Here is a 19,016-nt window from a genome sequence, read left to right as displayed (position 1 = left end):
CAGTCTGCTGCCCTCTAGTGGGCGATGCTCCTCAGATCTCCTTCTTCACGTCTCAGAGGAACCGACCTGAGAGCAGCAGCCACGTGTCTGGACCTCCCTGAGGAGCAGCCATGGGTGAGGAGGAGGCCAGTTGGACGATTGGAGGCAGAACAACACGTCTGGAGGAGAGATTCTGACTCTGAGTTTGGTTTGATGTGCTTTGTGAAAATGTAAATTCCAGTCGCCTCCTTCAAACTCTTTGTGCCGTCTCTTCAGAATGTCAAACATTTAAATTACTGCCTTTCAAAAACAGTCAAGGAGCATGAAACAGTTGTTTCCTTAAACTACAGCATTAGTGTCACCTCGTACAGTGTGAGAACTGAGCCTCAGCAGGAAGAATGGAACTGAAACCTGAAAACTGAAAACCACTGCAGCTGCTCAGATCCTGATTCCAGTGAAAACCACAAAACAAACCATAAACAAGCTCTTGAACACATGATGAGTTTGTGTCTGAGGTTTTATTCTCTAAATAAAGAAAGCTTCAGGGTTTCTTCACCGAACATGGAAGGTTACTGAAAACAAAACGATTAAAAAGAAGTAGAAACAAGTTCTAAATGGACCTCACCCAAAATGTGGTGGAGCCATAAACTATAAATAAAGTGTCTGGTATAAAGAAAGAAGCCTTTGTGATGACATCATCCTGAGTCAGTATGAGTTTTATAACTGAGTGATCTGCACCGGTGGATCTGCACCAGTGGATCTGCACCAGTGGATCTGAACCGGTGGATCTGAACCGGTGGATCTGAACCGGTGGATCTGCACCAGTGGATCTGAACCGGTGGATCTGAACTAGGGGATCTGAACCGGTGGATCTGAACCAGTGGATCTGCACCGGTGGATCTGAACCGGTGGATCTGAACCGGTGGATCTGAACCGGTGGATCTGAACCGGTGGGTCTGAACCGGTGGATCTGAACCGGTGGATCTGAACCGGTGGATCTGAACCGGTGGCTCTGCACCAGTGGATCTGAACCAGTGGATCTGAACCAGTGGATCTGCACCGGTGGATCTGCACCGGTGGATCTGAACCAGTGGATCTGCACCAGTGGGTCTGAACCAGTGGATCTGAACCAGTGGATCTGAACCGGTGGATCTGCACCGGTGGATCTGCACCGGTGGATCTGAACCGGTGGATCTGAACCGGTGGATCTGAACCGGTGGATCTGCACCGGTGGATCTGCACCAGTGGATCTGAACCACTGGATCTGCACCAGTGGATCTGCACCAGTGGATCTGAACCAGTGGATCTGAACCAGTGGATCTGCACCGGTGGGTCTGAACCGGTGGATCTGCACCAGTGGATCTGCACCGGTAGATCTGCACCGGTGGATCTGCACCGGTGGATCTGCACCGGTGGGTCTGAGCCGGTGGGTCTGCACCGGTAGATCTGCACCAGTGGATCTGCACCAGTGGATCTGAACCAGTGGATCTGCACCAGTAAAGACCTGTAGTTCCTTCTGCACCTCATTTCAGTTCCTGTCTCCGGGCCGTGTGGTTTGAAACCAGCAGAACGTGTTTCCATAATGAGCTGTGTGTGTCTGTGTGTGTCTGTGTGTGGTTGGAGGGGGGGGGGTTGTTGTGTTGCTGTGTGGTTAAACACACAGCACAGAATGACTCACATGAACTGTGGGAAACAAACTTATTATTGTGAACCGTGACTGACTCGTGACTTACCTTCCTGTGGTAGTTACTACGGAGCGGCGCAGCTCATGAACGCACTGAGATATGATGCCATGGTGAGACAAGAGGACAAGAGGACAAGAGGACGAGAGGACGAGAGGACAAGAGGACAAGAGGACGAGAGGACGAGAGGACAAGAGGACAAGAGGACAAGTGGACGAGAGGACAAGAGGACGAGTGGACGAGAGGAAGAGAGGACAAGAGGACGAGAGGACAAGAGGACGAGTGGACGAGAGGACGAGAGGACAAGTGGACGAGAGGACAAGAGGACGAGTGGACGAGAGGAAGAGAGGACGAGAGGACAAGAGGACAAGAGGACGGGAGGACGAGAGGACGAGAGGACGAGAGGACGAGAGGACGAGAGGACGAGAGGACGAGAGTACAAGTGGACGAGAGGAAGAGAGGACGAGAGGACGAGAGGACGAGAGGAAGAGAGGACGAGAGGACGAGAGGACGAGAGGACGAGAGGACGAGAGGACGAGAGGACGAGAGGACGAGTGGACGAGAGGACGAGAGGAAGAGAGGACGAGAGGACGAGAGGACGAGAGGACAAGTGGACGAGAGGACGAGAGGACGAGAGGACGAGAGGACGAGAGGACAGGGATATTTTAACTTATTAACAGAGAAACTTTAACTTCCTGAGAGAGAAACTTGAAAGTGGGCGGGGCCAGGTTGTAAAGTTGAATCTATAGAAATGTTTCCAATTTAATAAACTAATGAAGTTTATTTGTAAAGAAACTGCAGGTTTCATATAAACTGTGTAAAACTGTAAAGTAGAAGGACAAGAGGACAAGGAGAGAGAGGGACAAGAGGACAGGGAGAGAGAGGACAAGAGGACAGGGAGAGAGAGAGGGACAAGAGGACAGGGAGAGAGAGGGACAAGAGGACAGGGAGAGAGAGGACAAGAGGACAGGGAGAGAGAGGGACAAGAGGACAGGGAGAGAGAGGACAAGAGGACAGGGAGAGAGAGAGGACAAGAGGACAGGGAGAGAGAGGACAAGAGAACAGGGAGAGAGAGGGACAAGAGGACAGGGAGAGAGAGGGACAAGAGGACAGGGAGAGAGAGGGACAAGAGGACAGGGAGAGAGAGGGGCAAGAGGACAAGAGGACAGGGAGAGAGAGAGGGACAAGAGGACAGGGAGAGAGAGGGAGACTTTAACTTCCTGAGAGAGAAACTTGAAAGTGGGCGGGACCAGGTTGTAAAGTTGAATCTGTAGAAATGTTTCCTATTTAATAAACTAATGAAGTTGATTTGTAAAGAAACTGCAGGTTTCATATAAACTGTGTAAAACTGTAAAGTAGAAGGAAATGGATAAAGAAAAATCTCTGATAATAATAATGTAATATCACTAAAATGAACAAGTCCCCTGGCGAGGTTGATAATACTAACAATAATAATAATAATAATAACAATAATAATAATAACCTTAATAATAATACTAGATGTAAAAGGACACAGCGCCACACTGACAGCTGAAGATCAGACACTTGGTTCCTCCTGTGTTCTGTGTTTCAGATGTTTGAAATGTTTTCTTCAGACGATCATGTGAAAGTGAACCTGCCCCCCCACAGAGAGTGTGTGTGTGTGTGTGTGTGTGTGAGGGGGGGGGATTCACTGGTGGAGCTGCTCACGACTCGGAGACCAACATAAATCATTTTAATGTAATGAAGTGGATCTGCACCAGTAAAGAGCTGAAGGTCCCGTGACCTCATTTCAGTTCCTGTCTGCGGGCCGTGTGGTTTGAAACCAGCAGAACGTGTAATGAGCTGTGTGTGTCTGTGTGTGTCTGTGTGTGTCTGTGTGTGGTTAAACACACAGCACAGAATGACTCACACAAACTTATTATTGTGAAATGGAACCGTGACTGACAAACGTGTCCGATGGAGGCTTCAGGTTCCTCCAGAGACCGGACGAGCTCGGGTTACAAGCTGGAGAAGTTCCTCACAGCTGCAGAACATCTGTCCTGAGGCTGGAGGAACTGGAGGAGAAGAGTAACTGGAGGAGAAGAGCAACTGGGAGGAGAAGAGCAACTGGAGGAGAAGAGTAACTGGAGGAGAAGAGTAACTGGAGGAGAAGAGTAACTGGAGGAGAAGAGTAACTGGGGGGAGAAGAGTAACTGGGAGGAGAAGAGTAACTGGAGGAGAAGAGGAACTGGAGGAGAAGAGTAACTGGAGGAGAAGAGGAACTGGAGGAGAAGAGTAACTGGAGGAGAAGAGGAACTGGAGGAGAAGAGTAACTGGAGGAGAAGAGTAACTGGAGGAGAAGAGTAACTGGAGGAGAAGAGGAACTGGAGGACAAGAGTAACTGGAGGAGAAGAGGAACTGGAGGAGAAGAGTAACTGGAGGAGAAGAGTAACTGGAGGAGAAGAGTAACTGGAGGAGAAGAGGAACTGGAGGAGAAGAGTAACTGGAGGAGAAGAGTAACTGGAGGAGAAGAGGAACTGGAGGAGAAGAGCAACTGGGAGGAGAAGAGCAACTGGAGGAGAAGAGTAACTGGGAGGAGAAGAGGAGAAGAGTAACTGGGAGGAGAAGAGTAACTGGAGGAGAAGAGGAACTGGAGGAGAAGAGTAACTGGAGGAGAAGAGTAACTGGGGGGAGAAGAGTAACTGGGAGGAGAAGAGTAACTGGAGGAGAAGAGTAACTGGGAGGAGAAGAGGAACTGGGAGGAGAAGAGTAACTGGGAGGGAGGAGAAGAGCAACTGGGGGAGAAGAGTAACTGGAGGAGAAGAGTAACTGGAGGAGAAGAGTAACTGGAGGAGAAGAGGAACTGGAGGAGAAGAGGAACTGGAGGAGAAGAGCAACTGGAGGAGAAGAGTAACTGGAGGAGAATAGTAACTGGGAGGAGAAGAGTAACTGGAGGAGAAGAGTAACTGGAGGAGAAGAGCAACTGGAGGAGAAGAGGAACTGGAGGAGAAGAGTAACTGGAGGAGAAGAGTAACTGGGGGGAGAAGAGTAACTGGGAGGAGAAGAGTAACTGGAGGAGAAGAGTAACTGGAGGGGAAGAGTAACTGGGAGGAGAAGAGCAACTGGAGGAGAAGAGTAACTGGAGGAGAAGAGTAACTGGGAGGAGAAGAGCAACTGGAGGAGAAGAGTATCTCGGAGGAGAAGAGCAACTGGAGGAGAAGAGTAACTGGAGGAGAAGAGGAACTGGAGGAGAAGAGTAACTGGAGGAGAAGAGGAACTGGAGGAGAAGAGGAACTGGAGGAGAAGAGTAACTGGAGGAGAAGAGGAACTGGAGGAGAAGAGTAACTGGGAGGAGAAGAGCAACTGGAGGAGAAGAGTAACTGGAGGAGAAGAGTAACTGGGAGGAGAAGAGTAACTGGAGGAGAAGAGCAACTGGAGGAGAAGAGTAACTGGAGGAGAAGAGTAACTGGGAGGAGAAAAGCAACTGGAGGAGAAGAGGAACTGGGAGGAGAAGAGTAACTGGGAGGGAGGAGAAGAGCAACTGGGGGAGAAGAGTAACTGGAGGAGAAGAGTAACTGGAGGAGAAGAGTAACTGGAGGAGAAGAGTAACTGGGAGGAGAAGAGTAACTGGAGGAGAAGAGCAACTGGAGGAGAAGAGTAACTGGAGGAGAAGAGTAACTGGGAGGAGAAAAGCAACTGGAGGAGAAGAGTAACTGGGAGGAGAAGAGCAACTGGAGGAGAAGAGTAACTGGAGGGGAAGAGTAACTGGGAGGAGAAAAGCAACTGGAGGAGAAGAGTAACTGGGAGGAGAAGAGCAACTGGAGGAGAAGAGGAACTGGAGGAGAAGAGCAACTGGAGGAGAAGAGTAACTGGAGGAGAAGAGTAACTGGAGGAGAAGAGTAACTGGGAGGAGAAGAGCAACTGGAGGAGAAGAGCAACTGGAGGAGAAGAGGAACTGGAGGAGAAGAGTAACTGGAGGAGAAGAGTAACTGGAGGAGAAGAGTAACTGGGAGGAGAAGAGCAACTGGAGGAGAAGAGCAACTGGAGGAGAAGAGGAACTGGAGGAGAAGAGTAACTGGAGGAGAAGAGTAACTGGGAGGAGAAGAGCAACTGGAGGAGAAGAGGAACTGGAGGAGAAGAGGAACTGGAGGAGAAGAGTAACTGGAGGAGAAGAGGAACTGGAGGAGAAGAGTAACTGGGAGGAGAAGAGCAACTGGAGGAGAAGAGTAACTGGAGGAGAAGAGTAACTGGGAGGAGAAGAGTAACTGGAGGAGAAGAGTAACTGGAGGAGAAGAGTAACTGGAGGAGAAGAGGAACTGGAGGAGAAGAGTAACTGGAGGAGAAGAGTAACTGGAGGAGAAGAGGAACTGGAGGAGAAGAGCAACTGGGAGGAGAAGAGCAACTGGAGGAGAAGAGTAACTGGGAGGAGAAGAGGAGAAGAGTAACTGGGAGGAGAAGAGTAACTGGAGGAGAAGAGGAACTGGAGGAGAAGAGTAACTGGAGGAGAAGAGTAACTGGGGGGAGAAGAGTAACTGGGAGGAGAAGAGTAACTGGAGGAGAAGAGTAACTGGGAGGAGAAGAGGAACTGGGAGGAGAAGAGTAACTGGGAGGGAGGAGAAGAGCAACTGGGGGAGAAGAGTAACTGGAGGAGAAGAGTAACTGGAGGAGAAGAGGAACTGGAGGAGAAGAGGAACTGGAGGAGAAGAGCAACTGGAGGAGAAGAGTAACTGGAGGAGAATAGTAACTGGGAGGAGAAGAGTAACTGGAGGAGAAGAGTAACTGGAGGAGAAGAGCAACTGGAGGAGAAGAGGAACTGGAGGAGAAGAGTAACTGGAGGAGAAGAGTAACTGGGGGGAGAAGAGTAACTGGGAGGAGAAGAGTAACTGGAGGAGAAGAGTAACTGGAGGGGAAGAGTAACTGGGAGGAGAAGAGCAACTGGAGGAGAAGAGTAACTGGAGGAGAAGAGTAACTGGGAGGAGAAGAGCAACTGGAGGAGAAGAGTATCTCGGAGGAGAAGAGCAACTGGAGGAGAAGAGTAACTGGAGGAGAAGAGGAACTGGAGGAGAAGAGTAACTGGAGGAGAAGAGTAACTGGAGGAGAAGAGTAACTGGAGGAGAATAGTAACTGGGAGGAGAAGAGCAACTGGAGGAGAAGAGCAACTGGAGGAGAAGAGGAACTGGAGGAGAAGAGGAACTGGAGGAGAAGAGCAACTGGAGGAGAAGAGGAACTGGAGGAGAAGAGGAACTGGGAGGAGAAGAGCAACTGGAGGAGAAGAGTAACTGGAGGAGAAGAGTAACTGGAGGAGAAGAGTAACTGGGAGGAGAAGAGTAACTGGAGGAGAAGAGCAACTGGAGGAGAAGAGCAACTGGAGGAGAAGAGTAACTGGGAGGAGAAGAGTAACTGGAGGAGAAGAGGAACTGGGAGGAGAAGAGGAACTGGAGGAGAAGAGGAACTGGAGGAGAACAGTAACTGGGAGGAGAAGAGGAACTGGAGGAGAAGAGGAACTGGAGGAGAAGAGTAACTGGGGGAGAAGAGTAACTGGAGGAGAAGAGCAACTGGAGGAGAAGAGTAACTGGGAGGAGAAGAGTAACTGGAGGAGAAGAGCAACTGGAGGAGAAGAGTAACTGGGAGGAGAAGAGTAACTGGGAGGAGAAGAGTAACTGGGAGGAGAAGAGTAACTGGGAGGAGAAGAGCAACTGGAGGAGAAGAGTAACTGGAGGAGAATAGTAACTGGGAGGAGAAGAGCAACTGGAGGAGAAGAGTAACTGGAGGAGAAGAGTAACTGGAGGAGAAGAGTAACTGGAGGAGAATAGTAACTGGGAGGAGAAGAGCAACTGGAGGAGAAGAGCAACTGGAGGAGAAGAGGAACTGGAGGAGAAGAGGAACTGGAGGAGAAGAGCAACTGGAGGAGAAGAGGAACTGGAGGAGAAGAGGAACTGGGAGGAGAAGAGCAACTGGAGGAGAAGAGTAACTGGAGGAGAAGAGTAACTGGAGGAGAAGAGTAACTGGGAGGAGAAGAGTAACTGGAGGAGAAGAGCAACTGGAGGAGAAGAGCAACTGGAGGAGAAGAGTAACTGGGAGGAGAAGAGTAACTGGAGGAGAAGAGGAACTGGGAGGAGAAGAGGAACTGGAGGAGAAGAGGAACTGGAGGAGAACAGTAACTGGGAGGAGAAGAGGAACTGGAGGAGAAGAGGAACTGGAGGAGAAGAGTAACTGGGGGAGAAGAGTAACTGGAGGAGAAGAGCAACTGGAGGAGAAGAGTAACTGGGAGGAGAAGAGTAACTGGAGGAGAAGAGCAACTGGAGGAGAAGAGTAACTGGGAGGAGAAGAGTAACTGGGAGGAGAAGAGTAACTGGGAGGAGAAGAGTAACTGGGAGGAGAAGAGCAACTGGAGGAGAAGAGTAACTGGAGGAGAATAGTAACTGGGAGGAGAAGAGCAACTGGAGGAGAAGAGTAACTGGAGGAGAATAGTAACTGGAGGAGAAGAGTAACTGGGAGGAGAAGAGCAACTGGAGGAGAAGAGTAACTGGGAGGAGAAGAGCAACTGGAGGAGAAGAGTAACTGGAGGAGAAGAGTTACTGGAGGAGAAGAGTAACTGGAGGAGAAGAGTAACTGGAGGAGAAGAGTAACTGGGAGGAGAAGAGCAACTGGAGGAGAAGAGTAACTGGAGGAGAAGAGTAACTGGAGGAGAAGAGTAACTGGAGGAGAAGAGTAACTGGAGGAGAAGAGTAACTGGAGGAGAAGAGTAACTCCAGTGTTTACCATCCTGAAGCACTTTGTAAAGTCTGTGAAGTACTGAGGCTCCAGGAGGAAGAGGAAGAGGAAGAGGAAGAGGAAGCTCCAGGATCTGATAACACAAAGATTTGTGTTGAGTTGTGTTTCACAGTGTGTCTTGTTTTGTGTGACACTTTCAAAGAGGAAGTTGTTGTACTTTGTTTGTTTACATGAGCTTTATAAACAAAGTGCTGAGATAGGAACACATCAGGGTCCGGAGGAGGGAGGGGCTGAGGTCAAAGGTCACTGCTGCAGGGAGGAGGTCTGCTCGGGAAAGAGAGAGAGAGGCTGGAGAAGAAGAAGAAGAAGATGATGATGTGTCGTCCAGTGATAAGAAGGAGTGTGACGGGGGGGAGGAGGCAGGAGGCGGATCATAAGAACACCTCCTCCTCCCTCTGAAGACACCTCCCCCTCCTCCTCCTCCTCCCTCTGGAGTCTCTCTCAGTCTGTGAGTGTTCCGGAGGAGTCTTCATCCTCCACACAGACCCGGTCAGGTTCCTCCTCCTGCTCCTCCTCCTGCTCCTCCTCAGGTTCCTCCTCCTGCTCCTCCTCAGGTTCCTCCTCCTGCTCCTCCTCCTGCTCCTCCTCAGGTTCCTCCTCCTCCTGCTCCTCCTCAGGTTCCTCCTCCTGCTCCTCCTCCTGCTCCTCCTCAGGTTCCTCCTCCTGCTCCTCCTCAGGTTCCTCCTCCTCCTGCTCCTCCTCCTCTTCCTCCTCCTCCTCCTCCTCTTCCTCTTCCTCTTCCTCCTCCTCCTCCTACTCCTGCTCCTGCTCCTGCTCCTGCTCCTGCTCCTGCTCCTGCTCCTGCTCCTGCTCCTGCTCCTCCTCCTCCTCCTCCTCCTCCTCCTCCTCCTCCTCCTCCTCCTCCTCCTCCTCCTCCTCCTCCTCCTCCTCCTCCTCCTCCTCCTCCTCCTCCTCCTCCTCCTCCTCCTTCCCTCCTCCTCCTCCTCTTGCGATGGCAGCGCTGCGCCCGGAGCCCCGCGCTCCTCCTCGGCTCCTCCTCTGCCGGCTCCTGCTGCTCCTGCTCGGCTGCACCTCCTCCTGCTCCTGGGACCTGGTTCTCCTGCACACCAACGACGTGCACGCTCGCGTGGAGGAGAAGTGCGACCACCGGGGCCGGTGCTCGGGGGGCGTGGCCCGGAGAGCCACGGAGGTCCGCAGGGTCCGGAGCTCCGGGGGTCACGTGCTGCTGCTGGACGCCGGAGACCAGTTCCAAGGAACCGTGTGGTTCAACTACTACAGGGGGGGGGAGGCGGCCCACTTCATGAACCTGCTGCGGTACGACGCCATGGTGAGAGACATGTCCACAGGGAGGGGGACACCGGGGGACACCGGGGGACAAGAGGACAGGGAGAGAGAGGGAGACAAGAGGACATGGAGAGAGAGCTGGACAAGAGGACAGGGAGAGAGAGGACAAGAGGACAGGGAGAGAGAGGGACAAGAGGACAGGGAGAGAGAGGACTTGAGGACAGGGAGAGAGAGGGACTAGAGGGGACAAGAGGACAAGAAGAGACAAGAGGGGACAAGAGGACAGGCAGAGAGAGGGACAAGAGGGGACAAGAGGACAAGAAGAGACAAGAGGGGACAAGAGGACAGGCAGAGAGAGGGACAAGAGGACAGGGAGAGAGAGGGACAAGAGGACAGGGAGAGAGAGGGACAAGAGGACAAGAGGACAGGGAGAGAGAGAGGGACAAGAGGACAAGAGGACAGGGAGAGAGAGGGACAAGAGGACAGGCAGAGAGAGGGACAAGAGGACAGGGAGAGAGAGGGACAAGAGGACAGGGAGAGAGAGAGGGACAAGAGGACAAGAGGACAGGGAGAGAGAGGGACAAGAGGACAAGAAGAGACAAGAGGGGACAAGAGGACAGGAAGAGAGAGGGACAAGAGGACAAGAGAACAGGGAGAGAGAGGAGACAAGAGGACAGGGAGAGAGAGAGGACAAGAGGGGACAAGAGGACAAGAAGAGACAAGAGGGGACAAGAGGACAGGAAGAGAGAGGGACAAGAGGACAAGAGAACAGGGAGAGAGAGGGACAAGAGGACAAGAGGACAGGGAGAGAGAGAGGGACAAGAGGACAAGAGGACAGGGAGAGAGAGGGACAAGAGGACAGGCAGAGAGAGGGACAAGAGGACAGGGAGAGAGAGGGACAAGAGGACAGGGAGAGAGAGAGGGACAAGAGGACAAGAGGACAGGGAGAGAGAGGGACAAGAGGACAAGAGGACAAGAAGAGACAAGAGGGGACAAGAGGACAGGAAGAGAGAGGGACAAGAGGACAAGAGAACAGGGAGAGAGAGGAGACAAGAGGACAGGGAGAGAGAGAGGACAAGAGGGGACAAGAGGACAAGAAGAGACAAGAGGGGACAAGAGGACAGGAAGAGAGAGGGACAAGAGGACAAGAGAACAGGGAGAGAGAGGGACAAGAGGACAGGGAGAGAGAGGAGACAAGAGGACAAGAGGACAGGCAGAGAGAGGGACAAGAGGACAAGAGGACAGGGAGAGAGAGAGGGACAAGAGGACAGGGAGAGAGAGGGACATGAGGACAAGAGGACAGGCAGAGAGAGGGACAAGAGGACAAGAGAACAGGGAGAGAGAGGGACAAGAGGACAAGAGGACAGGGAGAGAGAGAGGGACAAGAGGACAAGAGGACAGGGAGAGAGAGGGACAAGAGGACAAGAGGACGGGGAGAGAGAGAGGGATAAGAGGACATGGAGAGAGAGGGACAAGAGGACAGGGAGAGAGAGGGACAAGAGGACAAGAGGACAGGGAGAGAGAGGGACAAGAGGACAGGGAGAGAGAGGGACAAGAGGACAGGAAGAGAGAGGGACAGGAGGACAAGAGGACAGGGAGAGAGAGAGACAAGAGGACAGGGAGAGAGAGGGACAAGAGGACAGGGAGAGAGAGGACAAGAGGACAGGGAGAGAGAGAGAAACTTTAACTTATTAACAGAAACTTTAATTTTCTATAACAGAAACTTTAACTTTCTAACAGAAACTTTAACTTTCCAACAGAAACTTTAATTTTCTATAACAGAAACTTTAACTTTCTAACAGAAACTTTAATTTTCTATAATAGAAACTTTAATTTTCTATAACAGAAACTTTAACTTTCTAACAGAAACTTTAATTTTCTATAACAGAAACTTTAACTTTCTAACAGAAACTTTAACTTTCTAACAGAGAAACTTTAACTTTCTAACAGAAACTTTAATTTTCTATAACAGAAACTTTAATTTTCTATAACAGAAACTTTAACTTTTTAACAGAAACTTTAACTTTTTAACAGAAACTTTAACTTTCTAACAGAAACTTTAATTTTCTATAACAGAAACTTTAACTTCTAACAGAGGAACTTTAACTTCCTGACAGAGAAACTTGAAAGTGGGCGGGGCCAGGTTGTAAAGTTGAATCTGTAGAAATGTTTCCTATTTAATAAACTAATGAAGTAGATTTGTAAAGAAACTGCAGGTTTCATATAAACTGTGTAAAACTGTAAAGTAGAAGGAAATGGATAAAGAAAAATCTCTGATAATAATAATGTAATATCACTAAAATGAACAAGTCCCCTGGCGAGGTTGATAATACTAACGATGATAATAATAATAACAATAATAATAATAACAATAATAATAATAATAATAATGATAATAATAATAATAATAATAATCATACTAGATGTAAAAGGAGCTGCTCACGACTCAGAGACCAACATAAATCATTTTAATGTTATTAAATGCTATTTTACCAAACACGGACGTTTAAAGCTGAAGGTCCGTGTTGAGTTGAAGCGTCTGTCTCTTTGTCTCTTTGTCTTATTGTCTCATTGTCTCTTTGTCTCTTTGTCTCTTTGTCTCTTTGTCTCTTTGTCTCATCGTCTCTGTCCCTCAGACTTTGGGGAATCACGAGTTTGACAACGGAGTGGAAGGACTCATGAAACCGTTCATGGAGGAGATCCGGTGTCCTGTGGTCAGCGCCAACATCAGACCGGACGCGACCCTGGCCGCGACCTTTGGGAAGTCCTACCTGCCCTACAAGATCCTGGAGGTGGGGGGGCAGAGGGTCGGCGTGGTGGGCTACACGTCCCAGGAGACGTCAGCTCTGTCCAAACCTGGTGAGTGGAAAGTCTCTGTCTGTGGTTAACGTGTTTAACTTCTCAGCTAAAGTTTAAAAACAAACTGAAGTCAGGAAGGAAGGAAGGAAGACGCCTCGAAGACAAACAGGCCGAGAGGACACGATTTGACAAAGGTCAAAGGTTAAAAGGTCAACTTCTTAACTAGTGGTGGAAAAGATCAAAACAGAAACATCAGGAGAAACATCCATCAAGCGCCAGGTGAACCAGGACGAGGAGACAGGACACTGGAGACAGGAGACAGGAGACAGGAGACAGGAGACAGGAGACAGGAGACAGGAGACAGGAGACAGGAGACAGGAGACAGGAGACAGGAGACAGGAGACAGAAGACAGGACACAGGAGACAGGACACAGGATGAGGAGACAGGACACAGGAGACAGGACACAGGACACAGGAGACAGGAGACAGGAGACAGGAGACAGGAGACAGGAGACAGGAGACAGGAGACAGGAGACAGGAGACAGGAGACAGGACACAGGAGACAGGAGACAGAACACAGGACGAGGAAACAGGAGACAGGACACAGGACACAGGACACAGGAGACAGGACACAGGAGACAGGAGACAGGACACAGGACACAGGACACAGGACACAGGACACAGGACACAGGACACAGGACACAGGAGACAGGAGACAGGACACAGGACACAGGACACAGGACACAGGACACAGGAGACAGGAGACAGGACACAGGAGACAGGAGACAGAACACAGGACGAGGAAACAGGAGACAGGAGACAGGAGACAGGAGACAGGAGACAGGAGACAGGAGACAGGAGACAGGAGACAGGAGACAGGAGACAGGAGACAGGACACAGGACACAGGAGACAGGAGACAGTGCACAGGACGAGGAGACAGGAGACAGGAGACAGGAGACAGGAGACAGGAGACAGGAGACAGGACACAGGACACAGGACACAGGACACAGGACACAGGACACAGGACACAGGACACAGGACACAGGAGACAGGAGACAGGACACAGGAGACAGGACACAGGAGACAGGAGACAGAACACAGGAGACAGGAGACAGGACGAGGACACAGGAGACAGGAGATAGGAGACAGGAGACAGGAGACAGGAGACAGGAGACAGGACACAGGATGAGGAGACAGGACACAGGAGACAGGAGACAGGAGACAGGAGACAGGAGACAGGACACAGGACACAGGACACAGGAGACAGAAGACAGTTCCTATTCAGTGTGTTTGTCTTTTGTCTGTTTCTCCACTCGAGTCTCTGTGATTAGTTTGAACCTAAAGTAAAGAATTGATGTTGTGTTGAGATCTCATTTGAATGCCATGATGGCGTGTGGTCTGTCCAGGGCCTCACCTGGTGTTCGAGGAGGAAGTGGACGCTCTGCAGCCGCACGTGGACAAGCTCCTCACGCTGGGGGTCAACAAGATCATCGCCCTGGGTCACTCCGGCTTCACCAAGGACCAGGACATCGCCAGGAGACTCCGCGGAGTGGACGTGGTCATCGGAGGACACACCAACACCTTCCTCTACACGGGTGAGCCATCTACTCGTGACATCATTTCCTGTTTGATGTTTCCGTCTAAATATATGAAGTCACATGATGTTTGAGAATAGTGAAGGTTTTCCCTCATGCATGCTAACGAGCTAACGTGCTAATTAAAGTGCATCTGGACTCACTGTGATTCTGGATTTGATTTCATGTGATCAGAGTCGAGGATTTAACGCTGTAGAGTTGAACCTGATGTTTTTATTGTTATTGGGACAGAATACTCCGACTTGTATATTTATTGTAATGAGCATTCCAGCCTGCAGGGGGCGCTGGTGTAGACACAGACTTTGACTTTTTGTAGGTAATTTAAAAACCTGCTGAACATCTTATTTTAAACGGCTGTCTTCTGACTCGTCTCCAGCAGCAACTGGGTCACGTAAACAGCCGGGACGGGAGTTCCTTGTTTCTGGAGCTCAGAGCTGCCAGGGAAATAAAACGTGTTTCTGCAGAAGAAAGAGAGCTTGAGGCCTGAGTCGTTTGTGGGAAATAAAAACTGAAGCATTCGAGAGAACAACAAGTTTTCATCTGGGATCTGCTCCAGCAGGAGAAGCAGGCTGACGTCCAACATCTGTTTGTTATTTCCTCTCATGCAAACTGAGCTGATGTGTTGAAGCTCGTCTGCATTTCTCACTAATTACTTGCGGTTTATTTTCCCTCAGATGAAACGGTTTGTTTGTAATAAATGTTTGGCAGCCGCAGTTGTTAGATTTCATCAGATCAACCTTTGACGTTCATGGAAACCTCTCTGTGTTCCTCAGGGACTCCTCCCTCCTCCGAGGTGCCTGCAGGGCCGTATCCCTTCCTGGTGAAGTCAGATGACGGGCGCCAGGTTCCCGTGGTGCAGGCCTACGCCTTCGGGAAATACCTGGGTTATCTGGAAGTGACCTTTGACGAGGCTGGAGACGTGGTGAGGTCCACAGGAAACCCCATCCTGCTGGACAGCAGCGTGCCGCAGGGTAACGAGTCCACAGCTATCGGCCTCATCTGGTTCCTTCAGCTCCATTAGTGTTTATCTGTGTCGCTCAGGGAGAAACGTTTCCTCTGTCAGACGTGAAACATGAGACGCTGCTGCATCATCGTTCAGTCACGTTTAAACATCCTGTGAAACTCTTCAGGAACCTTTCACACCTTGTTTGGTTCAGATCGTTTAGTCTGGTCTGAACTCAGATATCAGGTGTGAACGGTTCTTCTTCTCCTTCTCCTTCTCCTTCTCCTTCTCCTTCTCCTTCTCCTTCTCCTTCTCCTTCTCCTTCTCCTTCTCCTTCTCCTTCTCCTTCTCCTTCCCCTTCCCCTTCTTCTCCTTCTCCTTCTCCTTCTCCTTCTCCTTCCTCTTCTTCTCCTTCTCCTTCTCCTTCTCCTTCTCCTTCTCCTTCTCCTTCTCCTTCTTCTTCTTCTCCTTCTCCTTCTCCTTCTCCTTCTCCTTCTCCTTCTTCTCCTTCTCCTTCTCCTTCTCCTTCTCCTTCTCCTTCTCCTTCTCCTTCTCCTTCTCCTTCTCCTTCTCCTTCTCCTTCTCCTTCCTCTTCCTCTCCTTCTCTTTCTCCTTCTTCTCCTTCTCCTTCACCTTCTCCTTCTCCTTCTCCTTCTCCTTCCTCTTCTTCTCCTTCTCCTTCTCCTTCTCCTTCTCCTTCTCCTTCTCCTTCTCCTTCTCCTTCTCCTTCTCCTTCTCCTTCTCCTTCTCCTTCCTCTTCTCCTTCTCCTTCTCCTTCTCCTTCTCCTTCTCCTTCTCCTTCTCCTTCTCCTTCTCCTTCTCCTTCCTCTTCTTCTCCTTCTCCTTCTCCTTCTCCTTCTCCTTCTCCTTCTCCTTCTCCTTCTCCTTCTCCTTCTCCTTCCCCTTCCCCTTCCCCTTCTTCTCCTTCTCCTTCTCCTTCTCCTTCTCCTTCTCCTTCTCCTTCTCCTTCTCCTTCTCCTTCTCCTTCTCCTTCTCCTTCTCCTTCTCCTTCCTCTTCTTCTCCTTCTCCTTCTCCTTCTCCTTCTCCTTCTCCTTCTCCTTCTTCTCCTTCTCCTTCTCCTTCTCCTTCTCCTTCTCCTTCTCCTTCTCCTTCTCCTTCTCCTTCTCCTTCCTCTTCCTCTCCTTCTCCTTCTCCTTCTTCTCCTTCTCCTTCTCCTTCACCTTCTCCTTCTCCTTCCTCTCCTTCTCCTTCTCCTTCTCCTTCTCCTTCTCCTTCTCCTTCTCCTTCTCCTTCTCCTTCTCCTTCTCCTTCTCCTTCTCCTTCTCCTTCCTCTTCTCCTTCTCCTTCTCCTTCTCCTTCTCCTTCTCCTTCTTCTCCTTCTCCTTCTCCTTCTCCTTCTCCTTCTCCTTCTCCTTCTCCTTCTCCTTCCTCTTCTTCTCCTTCTCCTTCTCCTTCTCCTTCTCCTTCTCCTTCTCCTTCTCCTTCTCCTTCTCCTTCTCCTTCTCCTTCTCCTTCTCCTTCTCCTTCCTCTTCTTCTCCTTCTCCTTCTCCTTCTCCTTCTCCTTCTCCTTCTCCTTCTCCTTCCCCTTCCTCTTCTTCTCCTTCTCCTTCTCCTTCTCCTTCTCCTTCTCCTTCTCCTTCTCCTTCTTCTTCTTCTCCTTCTCCTTCTCCTTCTCCTTCTCCTTCTCCTTCTCCTTCCTCTTCTTCTCCTTCTCCTCCTTCTCCTTCTCCTTCTCCTTCTCCTTCTTCTCCTTCTCCTTCTCCTTCTCCTTCTCCTTCTCCTTCTCCTTCTCCTTCTCCTTCTCCTTCTCCTTCTCCTCTCCTTCCTCTTCTCCTCCTTCTTCTAAACAAACCAGACCTTCTCCTGTGTTCACATGAGAACACGCTGAGTTATGATCTGAACCTGGTTTTGCAGACCCGGACGTTCTGGCCGATGTGGAGCGATGGAAGACGAATCTGGCGAACTACTCAGCTCAGGTGGTGGGACAGACCCTGGTCCTCCTGAACGGAGAAGCAGAGGAGTGTCGTTTCCGGGAGTGTAACCTGGGAAACCTGATCTGTGACGCCATGGTGAGTCTTCCACCGAGCAGGAGTTTATACTCATCCTCAGTGAAGGAGAAAGATTCAGGGACAAAAGAAACTGTTCAACAGGATCTAACTTTAAGTTCTAATCTGTAACGTCTGAAAGTTTAGTGTTAGAACAAACCCTCCGAGAGCAGCAGCTAGAACCCATCAACTGAAATATGACTGATGATGTTCTGCAGGTCGACAACAACATCCAGCTCCCAGACGAGCTCCAGTGGAACCACGTCAGCTCCAGCATCTTCAACGGAGGCGGCGTCCGGGCGTCTGTGGACGAGCGGACCAGAGGAGGTGCGACCCTGTGTCCGTGGACGTGTCCTCACCGGGACAACACGTAGACAAACAGATTCCAGATTCCAGAAGCTGATTTTGAAATGTGTTCCACAGGTTCGATCACCATGGAGGACCTGATCTCCGTGCTGCCGTTCGGAGGAACCTTCGACCTGGTGCAGCTGAGGGGCTCCACGCTGAGGAAGGCCTTCGAGTTCTCAGTGAGACGCCACGGCGAGGGAACCGGAGAGTTCCTCCAAGTGTCCGGTACCGGGTTCCACACGTTCCACACGTTCCACACGTTCCACCTCGACATCCATCCTCCAGCTGCTCAGTCCTCAGAGGAACTGATGGTTCGTGTTTCTTCTGTCAGGATTCCGAGTAGAGTTTGACCTCTCCCGACCTCCAGGACGCCGCCTGACGAGCCTCCTCATCCTCTGCACGGCGTGCCGCGTCCCTCTCTACGAACCCGTGCAGGACGAGACGCTTTACAGGGTGGTGCTGCCGTCCTACATGGCGAGCGGCGGGGACGGATACGCCATGATCTCCAACGAGCTGGTCAAGCACAACAGCGGTGAGACACCCGAGGCGTCTGTTTGATTTCCACATTCATTATAAACTGCGTCTCACCGTCTCTTTGTTCGTCTCCCTCCAGGAGATCTGGACATTTCAGTCGTTTCCAGGTTCATCACGCAGAGACAGAAGGTTTATCCTCCGGTTGAAGGACGAGTCAGGATCCACAACTCGGCGTCGGGGGGGCAGGGACGAGCTGCTCTGGTGGTTTTCCTGTCGCTGCTCTGGAGTGTGTGTGGGGTCATGTGAGACCGAACAGGAAGAGGAAACGATGTCTCAGCTTCACGCGTTTCTGTCCTGGTCACCGATTCCACTGCAGTACCTCACTTGGACACTAGGGGCTGAGCTGCGACGGCTTATTAACACGTCTGCAGACTTCCTGTGTTTCCATGACAACAAATTCAGATCAACGAGCTTCAGTTTGTTGTTCTGCTCAGAAACTTGATCGGAGACGACAGATCTTTGTAGAAAATGATTTGACGACCGAAATCTTTTTTCTGCGTTTGTGTAAAATATCTTAAAAGTACATTTTTACGTTGGATTCTAGAAGTTGAAATTTTTGGCTAATGAAGAACTTTTCTGAGAAAAAGTGATTAAAAGAAAGAATGAAAAAGACAAAGCTGCTCATTCAAAGATGTTTGATCATGTACTGTGTGTACTTGTACTGTGGCAGGAGTAAATAAACTTTTAACATTTTACTTCCTGGTACAACAGTCCCGATCCTTCCTCTTCCTCCTCGTTCTCCAGCGCCTCCTGGTGGATCCGGAGTCGTTCAGCAGCCTGATGGGAAACATAGTCCCTCAGAGAGCAGGAAACCCCGCCTCCATCCAGGAGAGGGCGTGTTGTTTGATTTAAAAACTATTTAAATCACTGTGGTTTCAGTGGCATGTTCAACTTTGCTTTTACATTCAAACAAGTCAAAGATCTGCATTATGGGATCTTTTCTGTTCTCTCTGGAGCGTTAAAGATGATTTTAAAAGATAAATATCACGTCACATCAAATCTCACTGAAAACAAGTCGAATCCTTTCAACTAATTTCTCCTTTGAACATGAAACAAACTAGAGAAACAACAGCGAGCGTGAATATAAGTGAAACCTCAGGTTTGTTTGTGACGGATGAAGAGGAGCAGCTTCTCCAACACGTGACTG

At 50.2% G+C, this 19,016-nt stretch overlaps 1 protein-coding gene across 1 annotated transcript; it reads left to right on the top strand.

The window, feature by feature from the left end:
* Window positions 1-9,348: 9,348 nt before the first annotated feature.
* nt5e (5'-nucleotidase, ecto (CD73)) lies at window positions 9,349-18,562 on the top strand. The gene is made up of 9 exons (XM_061091433.1): window positions 9,349-9,684; window positions 12,278-12,500; window positions 13,848-14,036; window positions 14,810-15,007; window positions 16,857-17,011; window positions 17,206-17,314; window positions 17,411-17,560; window positions 17,667-17,867; window positions 17,949-18,562. The coding sequence occupies exons 1-9, from the start codon at window positions 9,349-9,351 to the stop codon at window positions 18,113-18,115; spliced, it is 1,728 nt and encodes a 575-aa protein (XP_060947416.1). The 3' UTR covers window positions 18,116-18,562.
* Window positions 18,563-19,016: the final 454 nt, after the last annotated feature.

This window comes from Limanda limanda, chromosome 18, assembly GCF_963576545.1.
Source record: "Limanda limanda chromosome 18, fLimLim1.1, whole genome shotgun sequence".
NCBI lineage: Eukaryota > Metazoa > Chordata > Actinopteri > Pleuronectiformes > Pleuronectidae > Limanda > Limanda limanda.
This window is presented reverse-complemented; position numbering and strand designations above follow the sequence as displayed.